The sequence below is a fragment of the Nicotiana sylvestris genome, chromosome 12, assembly GCF_000393655.2.
Source record: "Nicotiana sylvestris chromosome 12, ASM39365v2, whole genome shotgun sequence".
NCBI classification, from domain to species: Eukaryota; Viridiplantae; Streptophyta; class Magnoliopsida; order Solanales; family Solanaceae; genus Nicotiana; species Nicotiana sylvestris.
The window spans coordinates 105,218,187-105,234,538 of record NC_091068.1 but is presented as its reverse complement, the minus strand read 5'-3'; the positions used below and the strand labels follow the sequence as shown (position 1 = coordinate 105,234,538).

Here is a 16,352-nt window from a genome sequence, read left to right as displayed (position 1 = left end):
TCTTGGTAAATAATAGATTTCTCAAAGGACAATTGATTTGATAGTATTACGTTAAAATGTGATCGCCGAAATGTGTGTTTGGTAGTGTATGTCTTATATTTAAGAAAAAACCGACAAATAACCGGAAAAACCGAAAAACCGATATAAACCGAATCGAGAAAAAACTGACTTAATTGGTTTGGTTTGGTTTGGTTTTAATATTTAAAAAACCGACTTACTTAATTTGATTTCTTTTTAGGAAAAACTGATCCAAACCGAACCATAAAGCCCCTAATTCCCACGTAGAGATTCCCCTTCGCCAAAGGCCAAAATCCTTCCACAACACTGAATTTACTTATCCACCAAACCCTACACCAAACTATATTCTCCACCCTAAACTTTCAAATTCAATAGATAGGGAGCAAAACCTTCTGCAGCTCCCCTACCACACAAATACCCCCCCCCCCCCCCCCCCACTTTCTCTTACTGTCCATTCAATTGCTGTTACTACCATTTTCTCCTATCCAAATGGCTTGCTCTGCTTCTTCAACTGCCCTTCTTTCTTCCAACCCAAAAGCTTCCATTTCCCCCAAATCCTCCTTTAAAGCCCCCATTTCTCAATGCCTCTCTGTTCCTTCCTCTTTCAACGGGCTCCGTAATTGCAAGCCTTTTGTTTCTCCTGTAGCCCGTTCCCTCTCTTCTCGCGTTGCTCAATCCCAACGCCGTCGTTTCACTGTCCGTGCCTCTGTAAGTTTCTCTTTCACACCTTTCTTTTCTTGCATTAGGACACAGAGTCTTAACTTTTAACTGTTACTGTTTATATTAATACTAATTTTGAGTCGATTATCTGAAACTCTGTATTTTGTTTTTCCGAGAGAAAGGGTTTACTTTAATTCACTTTATCTGTGTCCTGCACTTGAATTTGGAAGCTCAAATGTGGTTCCTTTGAACTTTAAATCCTTTATTTTTCACCATTCAAGTTAAATCCAGCAATATTTGATTGAGACGAAAAGTGCACACTTTTACCGTGACTGCTCAAGGTATAAGGTATACTTAAGGGATCACTTTGAACCTATCCCCAAACATAAGGAACCATTTTTATCATTTTCTCCTTTGAATTATAAGGCAATGTAAATTGTATGTATGGACTGTGTTTTAGTGAAAAATGAATTCAAATTTATATGTTCACTTGTACCTACTTGGTAATGGTAGAGTGGTAAGCTCAAAGCTGGAGTTCATATTTAGGATTAACTCATTAGGGGTCGTTTGGTAGGAGGTATTAGAAAAAATAATGCAAGCATTAGCACTATGCATTACTAATACCTTGTTTGGTACCTTTTTTCAACTTGTGTATTATTAGTTATACATCATACTTGGCATTATCCTATGCATAAGTAATGCATAGAAAACCATGACATTAGTAATACCAAGGCTTTAATGCATGCATTAGCATAGTTAAAGATAAAATTGTCCTTAAAGTCCCTTAAAGCTAGAGAATATGGAGGGCATTTTTGTAAGCAACTATTTTTTTTAAAAATTATGCAATGCATTATAATTTTAATACACCACACCAAACAATAGATAAGAAATAATATTTGCATAACTAATGCTTGCATAACTAATGCTTGCATTACTAATACATGCATTACTAATACACATTATTCCGCACTATTCTTATACACCCTACCAAACGACCCCTTACAGTATGTTGTCTGCTCCATTTTTGCCTAATGAATTTGATGGATTGGATGACAACGATTTTAATTAAAACCTATGGTTACCTCTTGCAACCGAATATAAAGGAAAACTAATATTGGGCATGACTATCTAGAAGGTGTTAGAAAAGTTAAATTAGATGACCAAGTGAAATAAAAGTAAGTTTCTGTTCAAGATTCTCGATTTACCAATTGTCCCAAAACTTGCTTCTTTTACTCTATGTAGATTAGAGCTTGCGCCATCAAAGAATGTTGATATAACCTCTCTGCTGTGTTTGTGCTTGTTTATGGATAAAGATTCATCTATCTAATGTCCTTTCATGTATGTTTTTCATGTATAGAGTGAACTTCCACTTGTTGGAAATCAAGCGCCAGACTTTGAGGCTGAAGCTGTTTTTGATCAAGAATTCATCAAGGTATTATATTGGTGTTTTTATTACTTACCTATAATTGGAGAAAAATGCTTAATTCCTAATCACAAAAGTGTGCTTAACTTTAGATTTCAAAACAAGAATAGTATATTTAACTTTTTGTATAAAGATTTAATGTATGGCTCTTGTTCATATACAATAAAATCATATATTTTGATATGATCACTATATTTTTCAATAATTAACAACTTGTTTTCTAAAGTTTTGTTTCGTCTAAATTTTTCTTCAATTTTCACTAAAATCAGTAGAACCTTAGATTTTTGGCTTAAAGGTGAAAGATTATGCATGAACTATGAATATGTTTAAATATAAAGTAGTTTTGTCTCTTTGCCTACTATTTTATTGCGGCTTACTGCTTGCTATTTGATAGAGTTTTATTGGAAGAATGTAAAATAAGGAATTTAAAAGTAATATCTAAAACCACATAGGTGGTAAGTGTTGCAAGCCTAAATATCTTGTGAGGTTCCTGTAATTAGACCAAAATAATAAACATTAGTCAATCAGTCAATTCTCAATTCTAAATTAGTTGATGTAGCAAATGTCTATATTTTTTGCAAACCCATTTGATTGCAGTTAGTGACAGAATGAGAACATAGAAAGAAAAGAGTTTAGTACTACCTTAACATGCAACGTCTGCTATAGTCCTAGGATTTCACTTCACTTCCTGCCCCCTTTAGGAACTGTAAGACGTGGCTTTACACATTTAATCGGATTCTATGGATTGTATTTGCTGCTTACAACTACAATTATCCTTTTCCTGCAGGTTAAACTATCTGAGTACATTGGGAAGAAATACGTGATTCTCTTTTTCTACCCACTAGACTTTACATTTGTTTGTCCAACAGGTTAGTTTGGCACCTGAAATCTCTCTGCTGCCAGTTTCACTTTCTTCTAATATATTTGCACAGATTGTTGTGGTTGCTGACTGTGTTGTTTTTATGTAATATCTTTTCCTGCTTCTGTAGAGATCACTGCTTTCAGTGACCGTTATGAAGAATTTGAAAAGTTGAACACAGAAATATTGGGTGTTTCCGTAGACAGTGTGGTAGGTGTTTCTTTCCTTCAAATTTTTACTGTTATGTTATAAATTCATAACTTGTAGTTTTCTGCCCTGCGGTTTCAGTTTCTGCATTTATTTGCTTATTTCTGTTTAATGTGATAATGTGATTACTATTTCTTCAAAGTGCCTTTAAAAGGGTTATGTGTACCTAAATGGTTCGTCGTGCTGCATTGTGCTGCTGCACTAGTATGCCTCTTTCAGTTGTTTCCATCTCTGTGTATCTTTGTGATGGTACGACTCCAAGTATGTGTGGAAGTTCCAAATAAACTTCAACTTAAGAGAAAATAGAGTGCATGTGTGAATCTTGTTTTTTGAGGGGGTTATATATCCTCCCTTTTCTTTTTGTTTGAGTAAGGTATATATCCTATTTCTTCTTTTTTATTCCTTTATTGATTAACTTAATTTTTTTTTTAACTTTTGAATCATTAACTAGTGATTTAGACCTTTATCCTAATGTAGTTAGTATTCTGTTGTTAATAACTAAAAACTAGGTTTGGTTTGTATAGGTTATTATATCATTTATGAGTAGAAGTGCAAGTCTATAGCTTAAGTATAGAATACATATTATATGTCTCTCATATTTATTGAGTGAGCACCTATCTTTATTTGACGAGCATTTGACTTCATAGAAAAGGAAGAAACATTTGCATTTTTATATTTTTTCCAGAATGTTAATTGTGGTGCCTCAGTATTGACTTGTTTGCAAATATTCAATTGTAATCTTCAATGATTTTTGTCATCTGTCTCTTGAGCATAATTTTTTGTCTTGTATTATTGAATTCTTGTTGTTGCTCTTGCAGTTCTCCCACCTTGCCTGGGTCCAAACCGAAAGAAAGTCTGGTGGGCTAGGTGATTTGAACTATCCATTAATTTCTGACGTGACCAAGTCAATTTCAAAATCATACAATGTACTGATCCCCGATCAGGTTTGTCGTTCTGTTTGCAACTTTTTAGCTTTGAGAATTATTTGTTGATATTGGTTGGCATATCCCTGTCCTGAGTCATTTACAGTTTGTAAACTACTACTGCTACATAAGGTACTAATGAAATATTCATTTTTGGAGAAAATGCTGTGCCTTGATGCAAGGATGAAAAGCTGTATTTATGCGCAAATGCAATCAATCTTGAAATAAAGTTAGCTTCTAGTACACATGCACAAGAGTATGGTATAAATATGTGGACAACAAATTCCATCAGTAGTATCCCTTATAAGAAAATTGCATCAATAGTATTTACACAGAATATGCCTTGTTTTTTTTTTAAAATGAAGAACATAGAATATGCCTTTTTATTGACTTCACTTCTTAACTACATTCCGTTCTGCTATTATACCTTATTCACCTTCACCTCAGCCTTATAACGTATTTTGGTTTCAAGAGGAATCTGCAATTTTGCTCTTGTTGTGGTTATGGATCGGGCTGTGCATAATTTGGTTTATACCTAATTACCGAATGGAATGGAATTTGGTATTCGGTATTGGTATTTGGTTTAAATTTTTAAAAAATCTGGTATGTGGTATGGTATTCGGTGTCTAGAAATAAACTACTGAAATATCGATACCATACTGAATTACATACTAACTTCCTCAATACACATATTATAGATTATAACATAAATATACAAGCCATAAAATTATACTTCCTCATCCGTAGTGCACTCTCATGTCATTGTTTGAGCGACAATTTATATCATTACCGCAAGTTCAACTGTAATTTTGTTTTGGTTTCGTTTCCAGATTCCTATATTTATTTCAGAACTGATGGTAGTCCAGTTCAAAAGTTCATACATGATCACACAAGCCTTTCCTCTAACTCACTCTTTAGAAAAATTGAAATTTCCAAAAGGCACTTTCTATGATTTAGTGTAGATCCTTTTTTTTTAAAAAAAAAGACTGGTCCTGAGCTTAGGGTCTTTCAGAACCAGTCTCTCTGCCTTCTTAAAGGTAGGGGTAAGGTCTGCGTGCACACTACCCTCCTTAGACTCCACTTGTGGGATTATACTGGGTTTTGTTGTTGTTGTGCTTCTTAAAGACGGAAAAGAAAGTTATGATTATTTTATCCAAACCGAAGTTGTCGAACCAAATTAACCAAAACCAAAAGAAAAATCAAAACATATTGAATTAATTAGGTATGGTATTGGTATAGCATTTTGAGAAACCGAATACTGAAAATACCTAACCAAAATGTCTAAAAACTGTGCCAAACTGACCGACGAACATTCACTAGTTGTGGACATATCATGGAAATTAGAGCAACTTCTATCTGTCAAAAATATGTTGTCTCCAGTTGAAGAGGCTACTTCTGCTTTTGTCAAAGACATGTTTAAAGTTGTATTTTTAGAATTGTTTCTGATCCTCCATGTATGTCTCTGATAATTGGTTCCATCTCTCAAAAAAACCAAAAAAATGGTGAAAATAATGCTTCTCATTTGAAATTTTGTTTTCTCGTGGCTTACAGTTTGGTGCTAATGGAATCAGCTCCACGATTCACGATTTCTCTGGTGTTGTTTCAGGGAATTGCATTGAGAGGACTTTTCATCATTGACAAGGAAGGAGTTATTCAGCATTCAACCATTAACAATCTTGGAATTGGTCGGAGTGTTGATGAAACATTGAGAACTCTTCAGGTACCAATCAGCCATTTTATTCTGGCTTTTTCCAGTACATATTCAACCTCGTATAGCTATAGGTTGTTCTTATAATGCTTTGGTTTCCCAAAACAGGCATTGCAATACGTTCAGGATAACCCGGATGAAGTGTGCCCAGCTGGATGGAAGCCTGGGGAGAAATCCATGAAGCCTGACCCCAAGGGTAGCAAAGAATACTTTGCATCCATATGAGGTAATGACTGCAATTGCTTTATCTAATTTGTTGTTTAGGGAGGCTGGAGACGGTACTTCTCTGTTACATTTTTCTAATGTACCGGCTGAGTTTGGTCATTTTTGAGAATATATATTTGTACACTCTTATATATTCTGACTTTGAAAGCCATTACTTAAACCAACCCCTCAGTCCATCTGATCTACAATTGGATCATAATTCAGCAAGTAAATATACCTATCTTTTTAGCTGTCAGGATTTGGTCTAGTGGTAAGAGAGTAACTTGTGATTTGTGTGTTAGGCGCGCATACCTGGTTCCAGTCTTGCCATAGACAAAAGCTTGGTATTTAAGTGGATATAAGATATAGCAATGGGCTCACTCCGAGTTTTCAGCCATGAATTTCTCGGTTATCAAAACATATATGTACCAATTTTTGCATCACTTCACAAGTTATATGCACTATTCTAGTTTCTAGCTCCTCTCTTCTGGTGGGCCAATATTATTGTTAAATAGTGTTGGAACAAGCATATGCTTTTTCTGCAGCATACTCACCAGCGTATTATAAACGTTTTCAATGTTTTCCAATTTATACGACCTGCTTATCAAGTAGTTTACGTCACAAACATCATTCTCACTTCATATCCGTTTGACATTCATTTGACTCACTACCATATTTGGCAATCTTATCTAAAAATGGGAGAGGCGAGGGAATATATGCTAGGAGTTAGTATATAACTTTTCTCTTTAATTGTGGGTTTGTTGACGCGTTCCAGCACATAACAACTGACTATGATAATCTTAGTTACTTAATAGATGTAATTCTTTATGTATCCCTAACACATAGCATCACCATATATATTAGCCAATTATGCATGACCCTCATAATTCTAAGAAGACCTGGTCTCCAAACCACTTGTTTAAGAATATTTTATGAGAAAAAAAATGATCAGTAAGATCCTTCTATTGTTTAACCAGATTTCTATTCGAAGATTCCACTTGGCTGTAAACTCCTCCATCCACATGATTTGGAGCCATTATTCCATCTACGTGGTTTACAACAAATTGCCTTATACTAATCAAGATAATCATATAATTGTTTTCCAAGTGGTTCATGAATCAGTAACAAGTTATGATGGAATCATTAACATTTTTAAAATAATAAATTAAAATGAAACATACAATTTGGTGTTGCGCTCTTTTCCTTTTTTGTTTTAGTTATTGAAATAGATTGCATTATGTCTGTTGTAATCAAAGGGACATACATGGATCTAAAGTAACATTCAGTACTAGTTTTAAGTGTATGTGCGTTACACACGTATGTATAGCGTCAATCAATTAAAAATGTATACATTGACTATAAATAAATATAATGTTTGTTTAAATAATGAAATAAATATTATTACATTGACACAATAGCTTAATTCAATATCTTCTTAATATGCAAGATGATGAATTAGTTAAATATGTACAATATTTTTATCAAATTATTAAAGAAACTAATTTTTTTGAGGACTTAAATTCTTAATATTAGGTCAAATAAAGATTTGATATTTAGTAACAATACTTTATCCACAACAAATTTTCTTTTAAATGGTACAAAATTGAACTTAATTTTGCACCTTATGTTTGTCGAAGTGTTGGTATTAATTATGGAAGTTTTCCAATTATCTCCCTCTCATAGTGATCAAAGAATAAAACGAATAGCATGTTCAATCTCACATGAATCTCATAGCATTTGAAAGGGGAATTGTCGAATCGGGATCAAGAACAAAGCAAAATGTTCCCTCTTTTTTTAATCTATTTTATTATTTTTAATTTAATATTGTTTTTCATCTAAAAATTAGCATAGTGAAAAGATATCTTTTGAGATAAAAAAAACGTGCAATTAGAGATAATTCATATGGCATGAAATTTGGTGTATTTTGTCATAATTTAAGTTTAATATCTATAGAAGGTAAAATTTTAATATTTTTTAAAATTTTAAATATTAGAATTTCTACGTAATTCAACAAGGAATATATTTTATGAGTAATCTAATTTATTTTATCTTATAAATATTAGAAAAATAATAAAATCATTTAAATATGAAATCCATGTAAACTCATATTATGGTAGCAGGATACCTTACGAGTTTTTCAAAGATTAGAAAATTTAATAAACGTGAAAAAGTTATAATCATGTTATATAGTTCAAATAACCCCAAAAAAAGATAAAATCTTAATTGATTCTAAACTCCTATATATTAGTAATTAATACATATGTCAAATAAGGAACGATTTAATAAAAAATATAGCTAGTATAAATTATTCATGGTATGAAATTTAATATTCCTCCTAAACTTAAAGGGAAAATTTTTATACTCCTAGCTATAATTGGAGTAGAAGGTGACAGATTAGTACTCCTACAATATGACCCCCAAATGAATACTACTGTGAAACCTTCCTAGTTTAAATTAGTTTGTAAAAGTTTTATTAACCAGAAAATAGCTCTTTTTAGTATATATTGAAAGTAGTTGAAATTCTTGAACTAAAAGAAAATCGAAAATTAAATTCCCAAATATTAGGGAGATAATTAATTTACTATCTTAAATGGTATGGAGTTAATTAAATGACTATTTATAAATATTAAAAAAAACTAATCAAATAACTATTTTGTATAATGTGAACTCTATTTTAAAAAAGTAAAAAAAGCAAACGAAACAGTTAGCCTACCCTAAAACAACAAATACACAATGTAAATTAGAAGGCGATGATGGCAAAGTGCAAAACTACTTCGTAATAGATTAACTCAATTGACACGAAATATAAGAGCTATATTTGAGACGGAATCCAATTGTGTTATCATTATAGGAGTGCTAGAGAAATTCTAATTGATCACAAATTTTAAAATATAACTCATAAACTAACTTTTGTCTCTTAACAAACGGCCTAGGAATAGACAACGAACAATTAATGTCACCTTAGTTTTAGGGATTCGTTTTACCAAAATTGTTTTTTTTTTTTTTTTGGAATAAAGAGAAACTTCCATAAAACTAAAAGAAGCCAATAATATGCTGCATTCGTTATCTCTTGATACAACAATTTTCGTTTTTGAAAGAATTACAAGAAAATACACTTGACTTCACACCATAACAAAAAATGGCCCATATTTTTAAGTTTTACCCGACCTAGCCTATATCGTACATATTTTGAAAGCACTAGCAAATTCAATATCTGTTGTTTTTACAATCATTGCTTCTAAAAATTATGGAGTTAAATCTATGTTCTCACGATCATTGCTTTTACTCTCGCTTCTTCTCACATCTTCTACATATGCTTCAAGGGGTCGTCTGCCATTACTGCTTCTCCCATGTGTCACCTGGTTGCAATGTAAGAAAATTGAAGATTCATCATTCCACCATTGAAAGCCATTCAAAGCTTTTACTTTCAAAAATAAGATTTTTTTGAGTTTGTTAGTTGTTTGGATTGGGTGTTGTTCCAATTGATTGAAAATATCAAAGGAGTTCAAAATTTAAATTTGAAGTGATTTGGAATAGATTTGAGCAAGATTTGAGTTAAATTTCAGAAAAAACGCAAGGAAGAAGACGAAATCAGTTTTTTGTATAATCTTGTATAATTGTGTATATGAGTATAAATACATCTTATACACTATTATACACCTTTATACAAGCGTCTGTAGACGAACTTCTTCCACGATTTTCAGTTGCAATTCTTGTTCAAAATCAGTCCAAATCATCATTAAATGACTTCAAATTTTATATACAACCTCCTTATACCATTTCTAATAATTCTAGATAATACCCACTCTAAATTTCTCACAAAATCAAATTCGGAATCTAAACTCATATAGTTAAGCTTATTAAAAATCTAATTTTCACCACTCAAATGGATTTGGTTTGTTGAACTAATATTTGAGTTACATTTAGTGATTCGAAATTAACTTAAAAGTTTGAGCAATCTTTTTTAAAACTTAAATAGTAATTTTGAGAACCTATTGGAGTTGGATGTTGAATCTTAGCATATTATTTTTGGGCTAGTTAGTTGTAAATTGAAACATGAGCTATAAAATTGAAAAGTAGGGATGTCAATTGTTCATATGTGAAATTTTCCCTGTGTTTTTTCCCCCTTCAAAAAAGGTAAAATTATTATGTTAGTCCTAAATATTAGGAAAGTAATTAAATCATATGCCTAGATATTAGAGAAATAATCAAATGACTATTTTATCCAGTGTGAACTTTATTTTAGAAGGGCAAAAAAGACGAACGATATTTCGCTAAGGGCCTTTGTACTTTTAATATAGTATAGATAATGCATGCTCTTGGTAGGTTTTATAAGGGAAGCCCGGTGCACTAAGCTCCTGCTATGCGCGGAGTCCGGGAAGGGTCAGACCACAAGGGTCTACTGTACGCAGCCTTACCTTGTATTTCTGCAAGAGACTGTTTGCAAGGCTTGAATCCGTGACCTCCTGGTCATATGGCAGCAACTATACCAGTTACGCCAAAGCTTCCCACTTGATAGGTTTTATAAATAACCGAAATCATTAATGATTCAATCTGCTTTAAAATAAATAAGCAAAAATTTATGAACGACAGGGGGAGTCAACACCACTAATTTAATTGGAATGATTAGATTTGGATATGTTAAAGAAAGGACACAATGAGATTTGTTTTCAATATCTTACACACTGCTGACTTGTGAACCTAGATTATAAGGATATGTCTCGTGAAATATTCCAGAATTTACGCAGAGCACAAATGGGAAGGGCATTAGATTATTAATTTATATGCACCGTATAAAAGATTTAAATTAATTCTTAGATTTATTTGAAGAAAACAGGACAGTTCATATTTTTTTACTCTCAAAGACTGTTAGGAAGACACAAAGTTAAAAAGGGTTCTAAGGACTTCTGTAATTTTGTGCCGACCAAAGATAGCATGTTGTGCTAATATTACGTTCAGACGTTTCTGAATTTAATTTCATGAAACATTTGAACGAAACATTGATTAATATCTAAATTGTGTCACATAAATTATTATCTTCATAAATCTAAAATAACATTTGTAATGAATTATAAAAACAAATCTTCCCAGCGTAGTTAATTTGGGATGGATACATTTCAAGAGCTCTCTGTCTATTTTTTCAACTTCATATTTTAGAACCATAGAAAGATTAAGAGAAAAAATCGTCTACTCTTAAAAAATCAGTTATTTTCTCTCATGCAATGTCAAATGTTCCAGATTCAGATAATGAAGTCTGATTACACACCAGTTGAGAAGAGTTTCACCAATTCAAGTTTGATTCTATAGACATGGATATTACATTCAGTATGCTTCTTCTCCATATTAATATATCAATTTGCTGTTGTATATTAATTGTATTTGACACTTTTTATCATGAAAAATAGATTTTCTCATAAGTGATAACGTCAAACAACAGATAGAAAATAACCATATATAAACTATGGGGTGTTTGAGTGAACCATAATCTTTTCTTCAAAATGCTTTCATTAATGAATACATTGATATGATATTTACTAATAATATGTTCAGTGACTAAATAATAGAATTGGCTGTTATAGGCTTGTTCGTGATATATCTGAGTCGAATATCTCGAGATTTATTAAACAAAATAAAAGGCAAGAAAGAGGGCAAGGGCAATGTTCACACATTTTTAAGTAGGAACACCAATGGCTTTATAATTAAAAGGGTAATACAAGTAAACGAACAATATATAGCATAATGCCTGAACAAAATGGATCTCTACAGATCCACAAAAACTGTTACTTTAAAAGGCATAATGTCTGAACTTAATGGATCTCCATAGATCCACAAAAACTGATTTTTTTTCTTTTTCTCTTGGATATGTATATATTAGAACTACTAAGTCATTTCCAAGGGAATAATAAAGAGAGCAAGAGTTTCTTTACTGCACAGACCTTTGGCAATTCATAAACTACTATGTATACTGAAATTTCTAAATCCCAAAAAGCAAAAGAACAAAAAGACATTTTTACGTAGGGACACTGGATTCGGGTGTATAATTATATCTCTGAATCTCATCCTCCCAAATCAGTTTCGATATAATTTCATCCTTCTTTGGTACATGTTCCTGCAACAGAAAAAAAAATATTAACAGAAGATATTTTCCATTTTGAAGGAAGAAAACAAAGAAAAGCAGCAACAACAACAACAACAATAAAATCCCATAAGTGAGGTCTGGGGAGGATAGAGTTTAAGCAGACTTTATCCCTACCCTGAGGGAATAGCAAAGCCGTTTCCGGTAGATCCTAGTCGAGAGACAATACATAAACAAAAGAATTTGTATTATTCAAGTCGTGTCTGATTAAAGATATATTATAAATATTAATAGAAGTGTCTAATAGTCTGAAAGGCCTCAAGTGGGGCACGCCATATTACCAATAAAATAGCAACTTAGTGCTGAGCCTATTCAACTTGAAACGTGTACAAAGAACCTAAACGAGTTTTATATCTGTACTTGACAAAGAATGTTTATTTTACTGTAAATATATTCATATATATACCTCAAGTTCTCTGATCAACTCTTTAGCTGTTGGAGCAGACACGATTATGCGACGTGCAGTTGGAGATATAAAGCCTTCATCAACGGCCTTATCAATAAAAGACAATAAGGAATTATAGTAACCTTCAACATTTAACAACCCCACCTGCATAATTAGATTTAGATTCGATTAGTAGTTAATTAAGTAACTATATAAATGATAAAGCGGCCTTCTTTGGACCAACATTTTCATTATTCTAATGCTTAAGAAGCTCTTTTCTTGCCATTTAAACAGGATCATGAAGCATGACGATGGTTAGAACGTGCATATCTTGTATAATCTTTCCATGTGAACATAAATTAAAGACCACGTGCTTCGATTCTTTTTCCAGTTTCGTTGTTATTTTGATAAAAGATTGTTGACTGGAATGTAGACCCCAGCAGGAAAAATTCTTTAAGTACGAGAAGAAACTCTAAAATAAGGTATGTCGTGGAAAAGGTAACACAAAATGAATTTCTTGTGTTGGTTAGAGTATTATCAAGTTTCAATTTCAAATGTAAGGGCATAAGAGTTGAAATCATAAAAGTTAGAAATGTCCAAATGGTAAACGATGTGTAGCTAAAAAATGTATAGAAAATGACTAGACGCTTATTGTACTACAACAACAAACCGAATGTAATCTCATATGTGGGGAACTAGACGCTTAATGTGGAATAACAAAAGTACACTAAGGAATGATTTTGGATTTTTGGTCAAAAGATAAGAGCTCAAGCTATGACCATCTTCACAAGAAAGATTTAATCAAGTCCTTGATTTCTTTTAAATTCAAAGGGACATTTAGTGTCAAACTTTGCGTCATTAAATACTAATTTTGCATATTTCTTACTTGAGTATACGCTTAAAGGTGATTCCATATATGAGAATGTTTCATTTAGACCTCAGTCAAGACCTACCAACATTATTTTCACATTAAATTGTTCAATCACTTCCATATTCAAGTATTCTATCTGGTGCATATTTCTCTACGTAAAGTAATGCGAATAAAAGTGCAGATGTCTCACTGGTTTCTGGTGGATTCCAAGCTGAGCCCATGTAATGACTTCAAGAAGTTCTTCAAGGGTGCCATAACCACCTGAAAATGAGACAGTAGAACACCGATTCATTATAAAAATTAGATGGCACTACAGTTTACGACAAGAATCCTACAGTAATAGGCAATGTTGCTCGGATTCTCAGAAAATATTGCCCGGAGCGTGTCGTATCCTCCAAAAGTAGTGCATTTTTTGAGGATTTGACACGGGTGCAACAACATTTTGGAGAATCCACGTAACATAGGTAATAAATATGCTAATAGTAGCAATTAAACAAGGGAAAAACAGAAATTATGATGCTTTACCAGGGAGGGCAATGAAGGCATCAGCTTGCCGGGCCATCTCGGCCTTCCTTTGATGCATACCGGACACTGCTCTCACTTCTCCAATAGTTTCACCAGTTAACTGTTAGAACATTCAGAACCACAGTTTATAGACATTTTAGTATGGTTAAACATGAAATGAACTCATTAAAAGTTTCTTCAGAGTTATTTTGAGTAGTACCTCTCTAGGCATAAGAGTCTTTGGAATCACTCTGCAATAGACAACCATTTACATTACATTAATAATAGTCAAAATATGACAACTAACTGCTAAATGTATGGTAAAATCTCAACATAATAGAGTAGTAAGAAATAGTAGTTAACTGGACCACAAACTGATAAGTGATAACATGTATGGTAAGTAACTAGTTCCACAAGTGACGTACCAGTGTAAAAAAATATACGATTAAATGAAGAGAAAGAGAGGTTGGCTAATTACCCAAGAACATGGCGGCCGCCATCATGAACAGCCTGAGAAACAAGACCCATGAGACCAATGCTTCCACCTCCATACACTAAATCTATCCTTCTCTCCACCTTCCACAACGTAATCAAACCATTTATTAGCACTTCTCAATCATCATATTAAAGCAAAAAAATAAAAACGTATAATGAGAGGCCACAACAACATACATATGCTACTTTAGTGTTCAATATTAAATCAGAAACTGCAACTTCCCACAAAACCAGTTCTAGAACAAAGAAAGGTGTATTACTAATATCATATATATTCCACATGCATGTGCATATTCTAAATGCACTAAAAATGTTTAGATCGACAAAATTAAAGAAGAAAACACAAATGAAAAGAGTCATGATAACAAGATGCCACGTTCTGTTCCCCCATTGAAAGACAGTGGAATTTTCCAAGGACTGAAACCATAAAAACTATAAGATCATGCAACAACACTGCTTAACTTACAGACAGTCTACAGCTAGCAATTATTTTATTTTATTTTCCCCCTCCATTCTTTCTCTCATGCCAAACAGAAAGAAAAAAACCCTAAACATTTCCTGCCTATTCTCCCTCACAACAACATACCCACCTAGAAAGTTCGACAGGTGTTTGGGAAAGAAAATGTGAAAATAAATTAAACAAAAAGAATACAACAATAGAAACAAAAGATTGACTTTTTAACATAAATCAACGCTTAAGGAAAACTTCTATTTGAGTTTTGTTAAAAATGGAAAAACAGACTGTAAAAGTTGGAAAGGAAGAAGGGTTACAAAATCATACTATTTTTTTCCATAAAAAGCACAAAACTTTCTGCTTCTGGAAACAGAAATAAAGAAGAAAAGAAAATAACAAAGGCTTAAAAATCGTAGTTTTTTCATGAAAAGCACAGAAATTTCTGCTTCTGAAAAAAGAAAAAATGGAAGGGCTTAAAAATCAAAGCTTTTCTTAAAAAAAGCACAAAAATAGAGAAAAAAAATGGAGAAGAAAAAGGTTAAAAATAGTTACCAGCTCTTTACCCAAGTCAATAGCAGCTTCTTGATAGCTACTTTTCTTTCCAGAACTGCTTCCACAGAATACACAAATCCTCTTAAACTTTGATCTTCTTTCTTCCTCCATTCTTTTTATTTTTTCAAGTCTTTTTATATAATTTTTATCTCTATATATATGTACTCCTAATATTTTTACGTGACTAATAATGAGACCAAAAGGGAACAAGAGAAGAAGAAAGGATATTGGGAAATGGGAATGAGAGGAGAAGAAGCTGCAATTTTCCTTTTAGGCCTCAATAGGGAAAAAGGACTACTACTTATAGGCACTTGTTCAGCTGAGCGCTCAAATATAAAATATTTACCTGTTTTTCTTTTTGTCTAAACATTTTGTATTAATATAGAAGTATATCTTACAAATTCCGCTATCCTTTTTTTTTATTGCTCGCACAATGTACATTCTCCTTATTTGTTGGACTATTTCATTTCTTGTTGGCTTCCTTATAATTTTTTTTTTGGCTTCTTTTAAACAAAAAGTTTGGTGTAGAATGTAGATGCAATAGAATATTAAGTCCGTAATTCTCTCTTTCAGGGAAAAAAACAAACATAATCATTTTAACTGAAAAAAATTAAAAATGTTAAGTTTTTTAGATATTCCAAACATGAATTCTTGCACAAACCCTCGATTATACTTGCAACAGAGGTTGTAACACAACGTTATGTGAAAAGGCTATTTATTTCACTGCTTTACGTCATATCAAGAATTTTATAGCCCGTTTGGCCAAGCTTCTTTTTGGTCAAGTGCTTTTTTTTTTTTTGCAATTTGAGGTGTTTGGCCAAGCTTTTGGAAGGAAAAAAAGTATTTTTGAGGAGAAGCAGAAAAAAGTAACTTCTTTCCAAAAGCACTTTTTCGAGAAGCACTTTTGAGAAAAATACACTTAGAAACAGTTTTTTAAAGCTTGGCCAAACACT

The 16,352-nt window shown here is 32.5% G+C and overlaps 2 protein-coding genes across 3 annotated transcripts; one reads left to right on the top strand and one right to left on the bottom strand.

Moving 5' to 3' along the window:
• Positions 1 to 338: 338 nt before the first annotated feature.
• LOC104217636 (2-Cys peroxiredoxin BAS1, chloroplastic) lies at positions 339 to 11,419 on the top strand. 2 transcript variants are annotated; one of them, XM_009767931.2, is made up of 8 exons: positions 339 to 726; positions 2,036 to 2,110; positions 2,889 to 2,970; positions 3,091 to 3,170; positions 3,986 to 4,111; positions 5,697 to 5,810; positions 5,907 to 6,024; positions 11,241 to 11,419. In XM_009767931.2, exons 1-7 carry the CDS (start codon positions 508 to 510, stop codon positions 6,021 to 6,023), a joined length of 813 nt encoding a protein of 270 aa, XP_009766233.1. In that variant the 5' UTR covers positions 339 to 507; the 3' UTR covers position 6,024; positions 11,241 to 11,419. The 2 variants fall into 2 exon arrangements, with proteins under 2 accessions (XP_009766233.1, XP_070020936.1); XM_070164835.1 differs by lacking the exon at positions 11,241 to 11,419 and adding an exon at positions 6,305 to 6,475.
• A 332-nt stretch (positions 11,420 to 11,751) lies between these two features.
• Positions 11,752 to 15,667, bottom strand: LOC104217637 (cytokinin riboside 5'-monophosphate phosphoribohydrolase LOG7-like). The gene is made up of 7 exons (XM_009767932.2): positions 15,400 to 15,667; positions 14,377 to 14,474; positions 14,119 to 14,149; positions 13,920 to 14,019; positions 13,585 to 13,655; positions 12,545 to 12,688; positions 11,752 to 12,111 (listed from the first exon to the last, which is right to left on the bottom strand). The coding sequence occupies exons 1-7, from the start codon at positions 15,508 to 15,510 to the stop codon at positions 12,013 to 12,015; spliced, it is 654 nt and encodes a 217-aa protein (XP_009766234.1). The 5' UTR covers positions 15,511 to 15,667; the 3' UTR covers positions 11,752 to 12,012.
• Positions 15,668 to 16,352: the final 685 nt, after the last annotated feature.